Source organism: Eleutherodactylus coqui, chromosome 7, assembly GCF_035609145.1.
Source record: "Eleutherodactylus coqui strain aEleCoq1 chromosome 7, aEleCoq1.hap1, whole genome shotgun sequence".
Classification (NCBI taxonomy): domain Eukaryota; kingdom Metazoa; phylum Chordata; class Amphibia; order Anura; family Eleutherodactylidae; genus Eleutherodactylus; species Eleutherodactylus coqui.
The window spans coordinates 210,681,212-210,699,539 of NC_089843.1; the positions used below are offsets into that span (position 1 = coordinate 210,681,212).

The 18,328-nt window shown below is 43.2% G+C and overlaps 1 protein-coding gene across 2 annotated transcripts; it reads left to right on the top strand.

Moving 5' to 3' along the window:
• Positions 1 to 903: 903 nt before the first annotated feature.
• Positions 904 to 4,389, top strand: LOC136573113 (uncharacterized). Of its 2 annotated transcripts, XM_066574306.1 has the most exons (3): positions 904 to 1,610; positions 1,698 to 1,879; positions 4,251 to 4,389. In XM_066574306.1, the coding sequence occupies exons 1-3, from the start codon at positions 961 to 963 to the stop codon at positions 4,331 to 4,333; spliced, it is 915 nt and encodes a 304-aa protein (XP_066430403.1). In that variant the 5' UTR covers positions 904 to 960; the 3' UTR covers positions 4,334 to 4,389. The 2 variants fall into 2 exon arrangements, with proteins under 2 accessions (XP_066430403.1, XP_066430402.1); XM_066574305.1 differs by having other exon boundaries at positions 904 to 1,879.
• The last annotated feature ends 13,939 nt before the right edge of the window (positions 4,390 to 18,328 follow it).

Below are 18,328 nucleotides of genomic sequence, written 5' to 3' on the forward strand. Positions count from 1 at the left end.
CCTCCAAAAAATGTCGCGATACAGGTAATTGTAGATTTTCCGTCCGAATTGTACTCTTGTGCTTCACCATACGTGATCTCACCTCCATAGTGGTTTCACCCACATACCCAAGGCCACATGGGCAGGTGATGAGGTAGATCACGTATGGTGAAGCACAAGTATATCTCCCCTGTATCTTGTACCTATTGCCCCTGAGAGGATGCCGAAATTCGTCACCCCTCACCAAATTGTTACAACAACTACAGGCAAGGCATGGGAAGTTCCCCTTTCTAGGGGGTTTAAAGAAACTCTGGACGGCTGATTTGTGTGAAGCAAAGTGTGAGTGGACCAGTTGGTCACCTATGTTTCTACCTCTTCTATATGCATTTATAGGCTTATTTTTAAATTCAGGTATTACAGCCCCATCTAATGTCAGCAGTGGCCAATGTTTTTTGATAATGTTACCAACGGTTCCACTAAGACTATTAAAGGTACTGACAAACGGAATCCTGTCCATTGTCTGTTTCTTTAATTTAGGTGTCAAAAGATCTTGTTGTGGTATTGCCCTAGCTCGTATGGCAGCTTTTGTGATGATTGGTGCAGGGTATCCCCTATCTAGGAACCTCCTACACATCTCATCCAATCTTAAATCAATGGTTTGATCGTGTGCTATTCTTCGCACTCGTAAAAGTTGACTCCATGGTAGTGAGTCCTTCATGGCGACCGGATGGTTGCTACTATAGAGCAATAAACTGTTCCGATCTGTCTTTTTTGTGTAAAGATCCGTTACCAATCCCATTCCTTGTCTTTTAATCAAAACGTCAAGGAATTGGATTTCCACAATGGAGTAAGACATAGTGAACTGAAGTTCTGGTTTGCCTGGCTCTATGTGAGGATATATGTTGTGCTGCTGGGAACCTCTTTTTTCTACTCAGTGATATCTACAAACCAGATCCAGCTTGCACCTGATACAGGCACAAAATGGAAAAATACCCGGACTCTGACAGACCAGGTAACCCTGTTATTTTTTCGTATTCGGATGTGGATGTTAACAAGATTATTGCAGGAGCTACACGCAAGAATAGCTATCTAGAAATGCCAACAGTGGATATGTTACTACGGAAGTGGGAGATGGAAAATAAAAAGAACATCTCCCTATCTTTGCACATGTCCACACTATGTGAATATTTTAAGGTAAAACGCATTCCGAGAGGGCTACGCCCACATGTGCGCCCGACCTTAATGGCAGATAACAAGACATTTTGTTCAAAATTTGAAGGCATAGTGAATAAATTTTCGTTTGACATGATTGTCTTGAATGTTGAGTTCTTACAGTTGGAGATTGCTGAGAGTACAGCTCGCATATCCTCCTTGGAAAAGAATATTCTAGAGATCTTGACACCAGAGGACTGGAATAAACATAAGGAGAAAAAAACAACATATCTCAAACGACATCAGGAGGAATTGGAGAGTATAAAAAAAACCAAGTGGTTTAGGGATGTCGACGATTATGCTTATGGTCGTGTATTTTGTTGGCAGACATCAAAGAATAAAGTCACAGATCCCTTTGAATCGAATACCAAACAAAGACGACAACGACGCCGTCAACCCAGGAATAGAAACCAATTTGGGTTCTCATCTCGTGGTTCGATTTCAACGGATGATTCGGCCAAGAATGATCATGTGGGTGCCTCCACATCCTCTTCTTCTTTTTTTAGGCCGTGGCAATCCAAACAGGATGAAGAGAAAAGAGGGACCTTCCGGTGCCGCCGAGGCGGACGAAAACATCACAGGGCATACAAGAGATCCCGACGGGGTGATGACCCGATCCACGAAACGACCACCGCTGATGGACTTCAGGAAATAGTGGATGTTGGAGCTTGTGAACCTACCAGTGACGGTATTGTAATCAACATTTCTTCCAGGGTATTGACATCAGATGAGACGACTGTATTGGGCAAGGGTCTATCATTTTGCTGTGTAACTTCTATGAATTGGTTTGATCTTAATCTTGATGTACAGCGTTTATTCAGAAATTTAAGGCTTAAAAATCAATTTTCCTCACAACCATCACGTACGGTTGCACAGACCACTACACCGGGGTCTTTTTCCCTGGTTGGAACTGGTCTTCGCAACAAAAGTACGTATCAACCACCTACATCAAATCCTCAAATTGAAGTATTTGCTAAATTAGTATTAAAAGATATTGAAAAACTGAGATCCAAAACATTGGGTAACAAGAGGAGGCTTAAGAATAACCTTAATATGAGGGAAAGGAAAGCCCTTAATTCTCTTGCGCAGGATGATGCGATTGTGGTTAAACCAGCCGATAAGGGTGGAGCAATAGTCGTGATGGATACCAGTATGTACACAACAGAAGTGTTCAGACAATTAAATGATGAAAATGTTTATGAAAAATTGCGATCGGACCCTACCATACGGTTTCAATTACAATTAAGGGGAATGTTGAATGAGGCACTATGGGCAGGTTTGATCGATAAAAAGCTGTTGAAATTCCTTGATATCCAGCACCCCATTGTTCCCACTTTATACACCCTCCCAAAGGTCCACAAGGATCCCCAGAATCCCCCTGGGAGACCGATTGTTTCAGGCAGAAACTCACTCTTCTGCAATATCGCACGATTTTTAGACAAGGTCCTGAGGCGTTTTGCAGATGAGGCGGATTCACACATCAGGGATACATCTGACTTTTTGAAAAAAATTGCATCGTTTGATATGACCGAAGATGTTATTCTGGTCACCTTTGATGTGACTGCGCTATACACCTCTATCAATCACGATAAAGGGATAGATGCCGTCAGACAATTTCTGATGGCATCGGATATGTCCTCTGAGTGCATGCAGTTTGCCCTGTCGCTGCTGGAGTACATCCTCCGCAACAATTATTTTTTGTTTGGGGGGGTGTACTACAGACAGCGACAGGGCACTGCTATGGGCTCTAATGTGGCGCCAACATACGCCAACATTTTTGTGCGCCAATTTGAGGAGAAGTATATTTATACCTCCATATATGCGGCGTCGTTGGTGTACTGGGGTCGGTACATCGACGACGTGTTTGCTTTATGGAAGGGTTCGCTCCAAACATTACAGGAATTCCATACCTTTTTAAACGCTATTTACCCAGAACTTCAGTTCACTATGTCTTACTCCATTGTGGAAATCCAATTCCTTGACGTTTTGATTAAAAGACAAGGAATGGGATTGGTAACGGATCTTTACACAAAAAAGACAGATCGGAACAGTTTATTGCTCTATAGTAGCAACCATCCGGTCGCCATGAAGGACTCACTACCATGGAGTCAACTTTTACGAGTGCGAAGAATAGCACACGATCAAACCATTGATTTAAGATTGGATGAGATGTGTAGGAGGTTCCTAGATAGGGGATACCCTGCACCAATCATCACAAAAGCTGCCATACGAGCTAGGGCAATACCACAACAAGATCTTTTGACACCTAAATTAAAGAAACAGACAATGGACAGGATTCCGTTTGTCAGTACCTTTAATAGTCTTAGTGGAACCGTTGGTAACATTATCAAAAAACATTGGCCACTGCTGACATTAGATGGGGCTGTAATACCTGAATTTAAAAATAAGCCTATAAATGCATATAGAAGAGGTAGAAACATAGGTGACCAACTGGTCCACTCACACTTTGCTTCACACAAATCAGCCGTCCAGAGTTTCTTTAAACCCCCTAGAAAGGGGAACTTCCCATGCCTTGCCTGTAGTTGTTGTAACAATTTGGTGAGGGGTGACGAATTTCGGCATCCTCTCAGGGGCAATAGGTACAAGATACAGGGGAGATATACTTGTGCTTCACCATACGTGATCTACCTCATCACCTGCCCATGTGGCCTTGGGTATGTGGGTGAAACCACTATGGAGGTGAGATCACGTATGGTGAAGCACAAGAGTACAATTCGGACGGAAAATCTACAATTACCTGTATCGCGACATTTTTTGGAGGCTAAACACAACATCAGCCAGTTCAAATTTAGGGTCATTGATCATGTCCCCGTACTTCCACGGGGGGGTGATAGAGAATTTTTATTAAAAAAGCGTGAGTTAAAATGGATATACGAGTTGGACACCATGCACCCAAAAGGGCTTAATCAGGAGTACATTTTTCAGCCGTTCTTGTAAATCTTGTTACACACATCAGTATATGAATTGTACATATGTTTTATTAATGAATTTTTTATGGGTATATGTGTAATTGTATTCTTTTTGTTTTGTTTACACAGGTTGTTGGTCTCTCGCTGGTTCCCTCGCCACACGTCTGAGATATGACGGTCCATTATTTCATCATCTTGAAGAAAAAATATAGATTCATGCATAGTGATGTATAGTATCAATAAAATCACAATTTGACTAGGCAGTTAACAGTTGGTGTTCTGCTCTTTTTTATTGGTTTATACAATGGGTTAACATTGGACTATTCATACTCTATGGTTGAGAATGTATATTATTAGATAAGATAGCCTTTGTCAACGTGAATAGACCTGGAAGGGATGACTTTCTAGATGAATATGGGGACATTACTTGATAATACCAGTAGGTTGTTGATATACCCCTTTTTTATTAGATATAGAACATCACAGTAATGATAAAAGGTCATCTATATTATATTGGATAGATATAGTCTCCCTGTGATAGGATGGAGGGCTGAGTCGGCCTTGAGCCTGATTCATGTGGGAATCGAACTTGCAACCTCCAGGTCGTGGGCGAGAGCTTACACTCTGCACCACACGAGGCTCATATGACATCATCAACGATGCGCCAGATAACAGCTGAGACGTGTGGAGAGAGGTAATCAGTGATGAGACACTCCTGTGCATGTTTGTATGTCATTGGTTAATGGTGTTCACATTTCCTATATATATGGTGCACTTTGTATGATATGTATTGGCTTGAGGAAGGTCTATTACGACCGAAACGTTGCCGTAATTTTTGTAATGGGGAAATAAATCTTGTATTTTTCTACATTGCTGAATGCTGCCAGTCACTATTTCCTTATTCCTGACTGCACCCTTGGAGCCTCTCTGGTTTAGGCTTCCTGACTGGCTTTTGCACACTGTTTTGCCTGGCTCTATGTGAGGATATATGTTGTGCTGCTGGGAACCTCTTTTTTCTACTCAATGATCTAGCTGTGATGTGATAGCGTGGAAAACATATATATATGAGCCCATATTTTCCAATGGCTTCCTTCACATAGCGCTGTTTTCTCTAATGCAATTTTGTGAGGGAAAAAATGGTGGCTTGCTCTATATTGCTGTGATTTGCGGCTTTTTTTGTAGCACGTTTCCCTATTGAGCCTTCATTTTTGCTGCATCATGGCTTTCGTGCCCTGCAATTCGACTTTAGAATTCAAAAATAAGCCCTACCCTGAAACTACGCCCTAGTTGCACTCCAAAAAAAAAAATAAACTTACCTAAAAGGCTCAGTCCAGGTCCTCCCTCCAGAGCTCTTCTGGGCATCCTGCAATCTTCATTCATCCACAGAACATAATTTCCTGGTTGCTGGATTCATTAATCCCGCCTCCAGGAAGCAGTGGCTCTGATTCGTTCATCCAGTGCTGTTCAGCCAATCAATGCAGAGCTAGATGAACCTATGGGATGGCTGTTGGTTCATCCAGTTGCCAAAAAACATTTAACAGCCAGCATGTTGAGGAAGTAGGATTTATGAATTGGCCAATCAATGCCCCAGCTCAGCCAATTTCTAAATCCTGCCTCCACAACACGCTGGCTGTAGATTGGTTCTTCAGTCACTGCTCAGTCAATCAATGCAGCTCTGGTTGAACCAATTAAACCCATCACATTGGTTTATCCATTGCTGCATTGATTGACTGAGCAGCCCTAGATGAACCAGTCCATAACCTCCATATTGCTGTTGCCTGTGTGAAAGAGGTGTTACTAAATCACCGGTGTGTTGATTTTCCCACAAAATTGTGTCGTTTATTGCGCAAATGTGTGGGAATTTACGCACCCCTATAAACTTCTATGGTGCCTTCAGTGTACAAATAATGGAGATGGAATAAATTCTCCACAGTGCCACCTATGAAAGGCGGCATTCCTTCAAGCCAAAGTCAGACTTTTTATACAAGCCTTGTAACAATGACTGGGAATTAAAAGTAAAGCCAGACTCCATGTACAGACAGCTGTTTCAGGGTTTTTGCCCTTCATCAGTCTTCACTACACTATCTTTTCTCCTTAGGGAGAGCAACTATATACTGTGAGTGAGGAGACTCAAATGGCCATGCACGCTCCACTGGGTAATATGCTTATTTGCATATTACCCAGAGGAAGGTGCATGGCCATTTGAGTCTCCTCACTCACCGTCTAGGTGCTCTCCCTAAGGAGAAAAGATAGCGTTCAGTGTACAATTGCACACCAAAATAGAGCATGTCATGGTCTCCTTTGCACATGCAAAATGCACATGAAAGAGAGAACGTGAGAGTGAATCCAGCAGGAATGGGAAATAAAAGTCCTTCCTTTATAGTTCTCATTCTTTCTTAATCCACTTCTGGCTTGGGCTCAACAAAGTGCATCAAAAACAAAAGTATTTTCCCAAAAATGCTGTGTGAGGCCTTAAAGGGCCACCATTCATGATTTATCTATCTCCCCAGTATATACAAGTGAGCTACTGTTACTTTGGTTAGTTGGGCCTATCTATTTGAAACCCCTGGACTCTTTTTCCTCAGTTAGTCCTGCGACCTCAATTCTGACCAGCTTAGATTCACTTCAGGTTTTGTATTAATTTTCTAGCCAAATGTTTAGTTTGTTTGATGCTACTACATAATCTCTACTACAGAAATTGCCTGCAGGGGGCACAGGAGCTCCTGTCACAGTTACTGAGGATGATCACACAGTTTCTGTCACACAGCTACAATAGAGAAGATCACAGCTCATCCTCCTGACTGTATACTTATGGTTTCTAGCTTACTTAGAAAAATAGAGAGGGTAAGGATACAAAGATGGTATAACCTTAGCTAATACTTTGCTGATGCATCATGGGATAGATGTGAAACTGAAATGAGTAAATCTCTGGCTCAAAATGGTGCCTGCTAAGCATCAAACGGGGGGCTGCACTGAATAGAAGTGGTTGCAGAACACAAAGGAGACCTCCAGAGTGTGACAGGCAATCAAGTAAGGGTGGCAGGCATGGAAAAATGTGTTTTCAGCAGACTGGCCCTTTAAGCTACAAAATATATATTTAATTAGGAATCAATGAATATTACCCAGCATTCCATTAGAAGAGTGTCTCCAGTGCAGTCATGGGTTATTTAGGTGGAATTCCTTTCCATTTGGAAGACTTTTAATTCATTCAACATTAAAAACATCTGAAAAGCACAGTGTGGGATGTGAAGGTTATTCATCATGCTGTAAGCAAGACATCTTTCACCCAATGAATTCCTTTCTTCTCCAAATTCCAAACCAAAAGCCATAATCTCATAAGACGCTCGCATAATAGTCTGGTCACAATAGTTAACACAAATAATTTAAATGATCTTATAGGGCTGTCAGTAACGGCAAAGTAAGAATTCTCTCTTTGGAAGACAGATGCGGCGTTTCAAAAATATCAATGGAAACCATTAGGCTGGGTTCACACAAAAATCTCGTCCACATGGGATGGCCAATCCGTCACGGCAAAGTCGTCAGAAGACGGTGCAGCGGCATGGATACCCCGGCTGCATCATGTCTATTTTTTATTTTCCCATTGCGACCTTGCTCTTCTCTATGGGAGCGCCAACAGAAAAGCTAAGTGCCGCGGGTTTTGAAGCTACACTTTCCCGATGGAAGTCTCGTGGGTTTTCGCTCCGGCAGAACTGCAAGATTTCCACTGGGAATACGACCCGTGTGACCCCAGCCTTAGTGGAACCAGTAATAGTAATGATATTTTATATAAAGATGCATCTCTGTTCTTCAAGAGCTAAATTACAAAAAGAATCTCAATTGTGCAGGTCTTCAGATAAGTTGGCTTCACATGGACAGAAGGCCAATCGCGCGTGCCTCACCACAACATATTTGCACACTGAACAAGGGTTTTTTGCGCGCATATTGGCTGCAGCTATTAGCTGCAAGAAAACGTCCCCGGAAAATCACGACCATGTAAAGCATTGGATTCCAATGCATTTATTTACATGGGCGGTTTTTTAGCCATGACAAAAAAATCGTGTCTGATAATCGCCAAACGCCAGCGATTTTCAGTTGTGATTTTTTTTCCTTGCAGTGTCAAAAAATAGGCCATCACCTATCTTTTGACGAAAATCGCAAAGAGCTCCCATAGATTCCTATGGGAGCTGGAAAAAAAAGGGAAGGGGAGGGATTTTACCTGAGTCTGGCGCTCGTTGAAGAATACAGCTGGCTCTATTTATCTCATTACACAGACTGAAATCCTTATTATATGAGGCCCGGTTCTTGATATAAGATTTTATGATATTGTGATTAAAAGTTACGTTTTATTTATTTTGAATGGGGATTTCAGTCTGTGAAAGTGCTCTAATAATTCACTGATCCTCCTGCAACTGTGACTCCTATTTAGCTATTTAAGCCGCACGCCGCTCCAGTGTCCTTTGCATGCGATGTGGCTGTTTGAATTGATGAGAAAATGCTAATTCATTTTGGAATTCGATCACGGCAATGCAGCGTTGCCACAATTGTTTAACGCAATGCGACCTGCGTGAGAACACATGACTCGTAAGGGAGAGGTCTAACTTTGTACAATATTTTGTACTACTGAAGGCCCATTTACACTGAGCGATGATCGCTCAAAAATCGCAAAAAAGTGTTAGTTTGAGCGTTAATCGTTGCGTCTAAATGTGTGGCCATCGTGCACTTTTCATGCACTGGTAGCTGATCGTTAAATTCAGGCCAACCTAAAAATTGTTGTGCGGTCTTATCAGGAGTTCTCCACGGGGAGTGCTGATAGTATTATTACTAGAGATGAGCGAGCCTACTCGGCCACGCCCTTTTTAGCCCGAGTACCGCGATTTTAGAGTACTTCCGTACTCGGGCGAAAAGATTCGGGGGGCCCCGTGGGTGAGTGGGGGGTTGCAGCGGGGAGTAGGGGGGAGAAGGAGAGAGCGAGGGCTCACCCCTGTTCCCCGCTGCTACCCCCCACTCCGTCACGCCGACCCCTGACGCCCCCCGAATCTTTGCACCCGAGTACTGAAGTACTCGAAAATCGCGGTGCTCGATCGAGTAATTTCTCGAAACGAGTAGGTTCACTCATCTCTAATTATTACCCGTCAGAGAACAAAGGAGCTGAAAGCAGATAAGAGTCCTCGGGCTATTAACTGCATTCAGCTAAGGCTTCCTTTGCACGCTAATAAGCTATTAACCCCTTCCCTCCCCATGACGTAAGGGTACGTCATGGGAGCGGGGTACTTCCCACAAAATGACATACCCTTACGTCATAGGGATAGCGCAAGATCATAGCAGATCTCGCATTATCCCGCAGCGGGAGCCAGCTGTCAGTAGTAGCCAGCCTCCTGCTGTGACATCGGGGGGCATCGGAGATGCGCCCCCCCCCCCCCCCCCCGCGCGCGCTGTTAACCCCTTCTCTGCCACGATCTAAGTAGAAAGGGTTCACAGCGCACTCCCTCTGTGACTCCAGCTGGCTCTCGCGATAACATCGCGAGAGTCCGGCTGGTTGCTATGGCAACAGGACACCACATACCGGCGTCCTGTATTGCCATTGCCTAAGATCGCTGTAATAAGCGATAAGGCATGTTAGGAGAGAAGTCCTGCCATGCCTTATCGTAGCAATCTGCAGTCCTGCAGTGTAAGTCCCTCAGAGGGACACAGAAGAGAAAATAAAGTACAAAAAATAAAAATGTTAAAAAACCTTTTTTTCTATGCTTTTTCTCGTATTAGCATAAAGAAAAAATAGTTGGTATTGACGCGTCCGTAACGACGTGTACAAAAAATTAAACACACTTTTTATCCTGCACGGCAAAAAGCGTTTAAAAAAACGCTAAGAAACTTATTTTTAAATAACGCAATAAAAGTGATAAAAAAAGAATGTACCCTAAAATGATACTAATAAAAACTGCAGCTCGTCTCACAAAAAAGGAGCCCTCACAGAGCTTCGCCCATAGAAAAATAAAAAATTATGGGACTTTGAATGTAGTGATTTTAGAAAAAAAAAATAATTTCCAAAAAAGGGGTTTTATTGTGGAAAAGTGGAAAAACCTAAAAAAATTATAAAAATTTTGGTATCGTTATAACCATACCGACCTGCAGAAAAAATGTAGTGTGTCATGTATGCTGCATAATTAACGCTTTAAAAAAAAAAAAAACATTAATGCTTTTTCTCTCCCTGCTATCATAAAAAAAATAATAAAAGTTTTACAATGTAGTCTATGTAACCGAAAATGGTACCGATAAAAACTACAGTTCGCCACGCAAAAAACAAGCCCTTATACGGCCGCGTCGACAGAAAAAAAAAAGTTGCATAGGCAGCTTTTGACTATAAGGCTTTATTCACACCGATCGACTACCAAACAGATGGATTGGCCATGCAGGTGGAGACACTAATGAACTTCTTCCTTGGCCTTCATGTTCCCCAGACCTTTCACCTTGTGATGTTTTTTTCTAGAGCGGTGTTAGAGTCTACATGCCCCCCTTAACACCCTCCATGTGTGATCTGCGGATCACAGAAGCCATTGCATCAATCAGTGGTGCTCCTCTACAACGTGGATGGCAGGAACTTGACTATAGACCCTATATGTCTCCAGTGACACAGGGGGTCACACTGATCACCTCTGATTGGCAAAAACATTTTTGATATTTTGCAACAAAGCATTTTGAGTTTCTTCCTCCATTTATGTAGCTGAGTGCAGTAAACATCAGTTAGGAGGGTCTCACTTTTTCAGTGACCTTTCCTACACGTGGCTCAGTTTGCACCTTGTATTTCCAATGCCAGTCTTAGTAAAATTTCCACCAACACATGATGCGAGTAATATACTGTATGAAGAAGCGCATGTCTCTTTATATACTAATGTGTGATTGTTCTCAGTGAGAGAAAACAAGTAATCTTGTAGATATGATACCTTTTAATGGCTAACATAAATGCATGATGTTACAGCAAGCTTTTTCGGGATATTTTGCCCCCTTCGTCAGGCTATTGAATGAAACTAGTTTGGATGGTACACAATTATAACATACAGATGCAGAGGGGAGGAGAACAAATTCCTCTTGATCTAAATAAATGTTCTCATACAGAAATTTGAGACTATTTTTTACTTAAAATTTAAAACAACAGACAAACAGAGCTAAGACATACATCGTAAATCAGTCCACTGAGCTCAGGACAGTTTTATGATGCATCTTATCTCTCCTTCAACCTGCACATGAAAGGAGATGCAGCCCCACCTAGTGGATGGCAACATTATTACAAGTCAAGTTCTGAATTTTTATGAAGTTTAAAAGCAAAAAAAAATTAAAAATTATGATTCGGAGAAGGACATCCTTCTTGACCTCTTTCGGACCTTTCGTATTTTCCACTTATGCAAAAATCCCGGGCCGAGGTTCAATCCATCCTTGAGGGTATCAAACATGAGCATAAATGTGTACTCCCAAATTCTTCTGGGATGCTGCGACTTGAAATTGCCCTTCAGTATAATAACTCTTATCTACTCCATGTTGTGTCCATGACCACAAAAATGTTTTGCCACAGGTAGTTCAATCTTTAATTGAGTGGCGATGAGATCTTATCCTGGCTCTCAGTTTTTGTCCTGTTTCCTCGATATCCAAACACTCATGAATGGATTGTTGTAACATCATGCACTTGTGTTAGCCATTAAAGGATCTCATATCTACAAGATTACTTGGTTTCTCTCACTGAGAACAATCACACATTGCTCTACTGGCTAACACGGTACCAAATCTTTTCTTCATATACTAGTTTCTCCTCGGCTCCTCCATGTGGCAGCACAGAAACCTACGCTAGCTAGGAGCTGGTATTGATTTCTAGCATAATTTATTGTTACGATCGTGTGGGCAAACTAAGCACGGGGCCCACACAATCGTTACCAAAAGAAGACTGGGTACACACATGGGTTTCTGGCAAACTGACCCTGTGGTACAGGGGAGGAATGGCATGGCCCTACCTAAGCGAGGACATTGCCTCAATAAGGGCAGCCCAGCGGTCTTCAGATCTGGGCCCTAGCTGATCCTAGGAGCCACGCACCAGAACAGGACACATTCACATGCCACATGACAGGGACTGAAAACAGGACACACAGAGCCAGAATACACAGCATTCAACAGCCAAAATGTAACCACTAGTAACAGATAGGAAACTGAATATAAATACCAGGTATTAGTTGACATTTTGTACAAAACATGAAAGCTAGCAGGCCACTTCACGGCTCCAAGGTTTACTGCTAGTCCCTACACTAATCAGGAGTCCAGCAGAACCGGACAGAGTTCACACAGAATGCTGCAACAGGACAGGACACAGATAGCAGGTCACACAGCAAGCTAACACAAAACTGACAGAAAATAAACAAACGGACATGAACCAGCAAGACACAGATCACACAGCAAACTTTAACATACAAGGATTCATGACTGCTCACCCTGAACACCAGACAGAGACTGACCAGGAGCTGGGTTTATATGTGAGCACAGACCCAGGAGATTGGCTAGCAGGAAGAACTACACCCAGCCAGCTCAATCAATCCTGTGATGTCTGTGCTGCTAGGAAGCTTAGAACTACAAATCCCAGCAGCACATGTACCATTTATGCTATTTTCTGGTGTAAATAATACATAAATCTGTTATTTCTGGGTGAGCACTCCCCCTAATGACAAACTCCACCAACTTTGCATGAAAGTAGCAAGGGGGGCACAGAAAGAAGAAAAGTCACAACATTTTTGTGTGCAAGTGGTACTTGCACAAAATTTTTGACCATTCTACACCAGAATTCTGGCACACTGGCCTTAGTACATTTTTTTACTATACTATACATAGAAAAACAAATATCGTTCAGATGAAATGCGAGCCAACGACGGATTGACAAATAAGAATCGCGCGCTTTTCATTCATCATTCAGTTTCAGTTGGTATAAAAATCTTCCTCGGCCCGTTGGCTTCTTGATGCATTTAAACACCGATCATTCATAGGAATGTGAAACACTGAACAAGAAGTTGACGATTCCCAATGATGATCTGCCTATCTAAACAGGCTGCACGAGCGCAGACGAGCTGGTGATGACATCACCAGCTTGTTCGTTCGGGCAAATGAGAATCGTGAGGTTTTCGTTTGGTGTAGAAGGGTCATTAGTAGCGATGAGCGAGCATACTCGATAAGGCAAACTACTCGAGCGAGTAGTGCCTTATTCGAGTACCTGCCCGCTCGTCTCTAAAGATTCGTGTGCCGGCGCGAGTGACAGGTAAGTTGCGGCGGTGAGCAGGGGGGAGCAGGGGGAAGAGAGGAAGAGAGAGATCTTCCCTCCGTTCCTCCCCTCTCTCCCCCGCCGCTCCCCGCCCCCTGCCGGCACCCGAATCTTTAGAGACGAGCGGGCAGGTACTCCAATAAGGCACAACTTGTTCGAGTAGTTTGCCTTATCGAGTATGCTCGCTCATCTCTAAACATTAGGCTTTGATTAGGACCCCATGAACATGGCAGAGCCATATATACATGGTCAATACTGCAGCATGCGGACTCTCTAAAACCCTGTATTACACTCTGTATGATGCTGTATGGTGTATCCAAACCATACTATATTCTCCCCTAGGAGCAATGCTTAATGGTGGAAGGTACTTCCGTGATATGGCATCCTACGGAACATGACACCATTTTTTTTAATTGCCTGGTACAGTATAGGCCAATAGCTTTCTGTGGGTGTCATTATGTATTTGTACAATAAAGATCTGTAATATGAGGGAGTGAACCCTAAATGATGGGGTCCAGTATTACATTGCATTATGGGTAAGAAGAAGTCATTCACTTGTCTGGCTCCATTCTATGCACTGTAATGGAGCAGCTTTTTGTTCCTGTTTACAAGTAGAGATGATCCATCGTAACCTCCTGAGTAGCGACTTGTTTATTATGCAGTGGTGGGAATTTAGCTGAACAGTTGGTTGTCCCATATAAAAACCCCACGTCAGTAGTTTTCTCTTAACTGCGGCTCAAACAAACATCTGTTCACTCTTTATCATCACAACTGAGAAAGGTAATCTCCCGAACCAAGCAAGTTTCCTCTCTTTTAATTAACATAACTGCTAATTGACTGGCCACATCTATTAGCGATGTGAAATACGATTTAAAACTAGAGACAGGAAATATGATGTCATTTCCAGTAAATTAACCCTACAATGCATGAATTTTTTTTTTTTTTTTTGCAAATGAAAAAATGTGAAAAGCTAGAAAAAGAAATTGGAGTTGGGAAAAATAATTAAAAAAATCTAAATGAAATCCTTCACATTATTTGTGTGATTTTTTTTTTTATTGTATGCCAAAAGGCTACACTGTGCATTAAAGTCAATACACAATTTCTACAGATCACACAACATCATTTTCTACAGTTCTCTTAAATCCATGTACTTTAAATTTGAGAAAAAGTTACATTAAAACTTTAATTTCCTATTAACTTTGCTTCTTTACTTAAAGGGGTTGTCTCATGCCGAAACGGTTTTTTTTTTTTATTCAATAGGCCCCCCGTTCGGCGCGAGACAAACCCAAGGGATGGGTTAAAAAAAAAAAAAGTTTATTACTTACCCGAATCCCCGCGCTGCGGCGACTTCTTTCTTCCTTTACCAAGATGGCCGCCGGGATCTTCACCCACGATGCACCGCGGGTCTTCTCCCATGGTGCACCATGGGCTCTGTGCGGTCCATTGCCGATTCCAGCCACCTGCTTGGCTGGAATCGGCACATGTGACGGGGCGGAGCTACGAGGACCAGCTCTCCGGCACGAGCGGCCCCATTCACCAGGGAGAAGACCGGACAGCGCAAGCGCGTCTAAAAATGCCAGAAGACAGCGAATTTAGACGGATCCATGGCGACGGGGACGCTAGCAACGGAGCAGGTAAGTGAATAACTTCTGTATGGCTCATATTTAATGCACGATGTATATTACAAAGTGCATTAATATGGCCATACAGAAGTGCTGAACCCCACTTGATTTCACGAGACAACCCCTTTAAGAAAACCAAGTCCGATTTCATTCTATCACTAGCCACTTTTTACACTTAATTGTAGTAAGCCCTATGGGAACTTGCATCTCTATGTTGCTTCCAATAAACCGGTCCAATGGTCAACCAAGTCCTTGAGAACATCAACTGACGGGCTTTAGCTTTCTTCTGTACTTTGCTTACAGTTGATTATGATTCTTCCATGCTTGGCAAAAGCTCTTTCGACACCTCTTTACTGTAAGAGCAGTGAGACTGTGGAACTCTCTGCCTGAGGACGTGGTGATGGCAAAATCCATAGAGGAGTTTAAACGGGGACTTGATGTCTTTCTGGAGCGGAAGGATATTATAGGTTATAAATCTTAGGTTAATTGTTAATCCGGGTATACAGGCAGGTAGGAACTATTAGGGGTTGATCCAGGGAACAGTCTAATTGCCATTAGGGAGTCGGGAAGGATTTTTTCCCCCAAAGGGCTAATTGGCTCCTGCCTCTTGGGGTTTTTTGCCTTCCTCTGGATCAACAACACAGGAGGATAGACAGGCTGGACTAGATGGACATTGTCTTTATTCGGCCTTACATACTATGTTACTATGTTACCTTGATGTTCCTAACTTGCATAGTGTTTTACCCAATCAACTCTGAAATTTGTATCTTCCAGTTAAGCTGTCAGGAAGATCTACACCTCCCATGTGCTTTTCGTTATCCTGTCGCTCATCGTTGTCTTTCAGTGTGCTGAAAGAGAACGATTTCTATAACCCATTTCTATAACCATCAGCCTTATCAGGAATTCACAGCGGGATACAGCTGATACTATTGTTTCAGCTGTATCCCGCTCCCTGAACACAGGCAGGGTATGGAGAACTGAGCGGTCCAGCTGTGTTCTTCATACTCCACACGGAGCGCACAGCTGTATAACAGCTGAGCACTCGGAGCAGAGAACAGCTGGATGCAGAAGACAAGTGGCCCCGCTCGTCTTCTGCATACCCCGCTCGGAGTGCAAAGTGATCGCTCAATGTTTGAGTGATCACTTGACAGCATCAATTTTCATAGGCAGTATACCATCTATCACAATAGATTGAGAAATCGACAGCACATCTATAACTATATATATACCGTATTTTTCACTTTTTAGGACACAGCGGATGATAAGACGCACCCCTGTTTTAGAGGGTGAAAATATTTGAACTCACCCAGGTGCACTGTGATGAAGCAGAAGAAGCAGCAGAGGTCTGAAACAGCGGAGCTCCGTGTCAAGTGGCACTTGTTTGGCAGGAGGAAGGAAAAAAGCCGAATGGTGGAGGCAGGGAAGCAACAGCAGTTCCTACTGGCGCTCACCAACAATCAGCGTCATGTATGGGCAGCAATGGGGAGGAGAGAAAACTGGTAAGTGATCACACATTTGTTTGCACGATCGCGATTTAGTTAGCACGATCGCGCGTTTAAACGCGCGATTACACGAATGAATGCCAATTCGACAAATTTCGGCACATTCGCTTTATAAGACGCAGCGACTTTTTTTCTCCCACTTTAGGAGGAGGAAAAGTGCGTCCTATAAAGCGAATATGGTATGTATATATAAGCATAACAATATAAAGTGCAATACACAAGTGGACTAAATAATACACCAAAAATAAACCAAGTGGCAGTGATGTCATGCATAAGCTGGATGCACAGTCTAGCAACAATTATACACAATTCTAATTACATACTTCATAGGAAGATTATAGATCAAGAAGTAACTCATAATTACATTTCATAGGAACAGATCCAACAGAAAATATTTTTGAAGTATTAAGAAAATAATATAATTTGTATAATGAAACTAAAATGTTCGCTCCCAACTCTCTATTTCTCCATCCCCACCATTGGCAACCACATGCTCTTCCAAAGCCTTCCAATGCAGCCAACCACACGGAAATGTCTACATTTCATGGGACCTTACACTCGCCTTTAACTTACCTTTGCTACAACATCATCAACAACTTAAAGGGGTTGTCCCGCGCCGAAACGGGTTTTTTTTTTTTTCAACAGCCCCCCCGTTCGGCGCGAGACGACCCCGATGCAGGGGTTAAACAAGAACACTGGACAGCGCTTACCTGAATCCCCGCGTTCCGGTGACTTCTTACTTACCCGGTGAAGATGGCCGCCGGGATCTTCTCCCTCGGTGGACCGCAGGGCTTCTGTGCGGTCCATTGCCGATTCCAGCCTCCTGATTGGCTGGAATCGGCACGTGACGGGGCGGAGCTACCTACACGGAGCTACACGGAGCCCCATTGAGAAAAGAAGAAGACCCGGACTGCGCAAGCGCGTCTAATTTGGCGATTAGACGCTGAAAATTAGGCGGCTCCATGGAAACGAGGACGCTAGCAACGGAACAGGTAAGTGAAAAATTTCTTATAACTTCTGTATGGCTCATAATTAATGCACAATGTACATTACAAAGTGCATTAATATGGCCATACAGAAGTGTATAGACCCACTTGCTGCCGCGGGACAACCCCTTTAACCCTTTAATAATAAATAAATAAGACACGGACAACCAGGTTGGAACAAAAAGGCTGCGGTCTTTATTGATGGGATTTTATTAACACTTGGGGATCAAATGAAACCAAACCATTAATAATAAATACCGTCTTTAAGACGCGCTAAAACCAACCACAATCCCCAAGTCCCCTTGCCCACCCGCCTAATGCGGGCTACAAATCCCCATCAATCAACCGCAACACCCTACTGGGAGGGAGGGAAGCTGCTTTACAGCCAAAGATGCCCGGGGCCTCTTTGCTGATTACCTCTGTTCACAACCCCCTCCACTCCCGTTATCCAATCACATAAGCTTCCACAACACCCCTCCTGCCCAGCAACGGGCCGAGCTTCCCGCTCTTTTAGGCCACCAATCAATGCCCGCTGCCAGCTTTACCTCAAAACGCCTGGCAACGTCACCCCGGCCAATCACAGCAGGAGACCATCACCAACTATTACCTGACAGAATGACCTGAGAGCCAAGTTCATTAACCTTTTAATCACCATAGCAGTATACATTATGGTCCCACATAAGCCTACTGTATAACACCAGAACGCTCCCAGGTCCCATGCGGATCTCCCTCGCTCCCAGGTCCCATGCGGATCTCTCTCCTGAGCGTCACTTGATCCGTACATTACTGGAATAGTTAAAGAGAAAGTACG

Excerpts from the sequence above, each read along its gene's own strand:
- LOC136573113 (XM_066574305.1), top strand. The coding sequence starts at position 961 with ATGGAAAAATACCCGGACTCTGACAGACCAGGTAACCCTGTTATTTTT. Across the intron at positions 1,880-4,250 it reads TTGTGAACCTACCAGTGACG|GTTGTTGGTCTCTCGCTGGT; the intron begins GTATTGTAATCA and ends TTGTTTACACAG.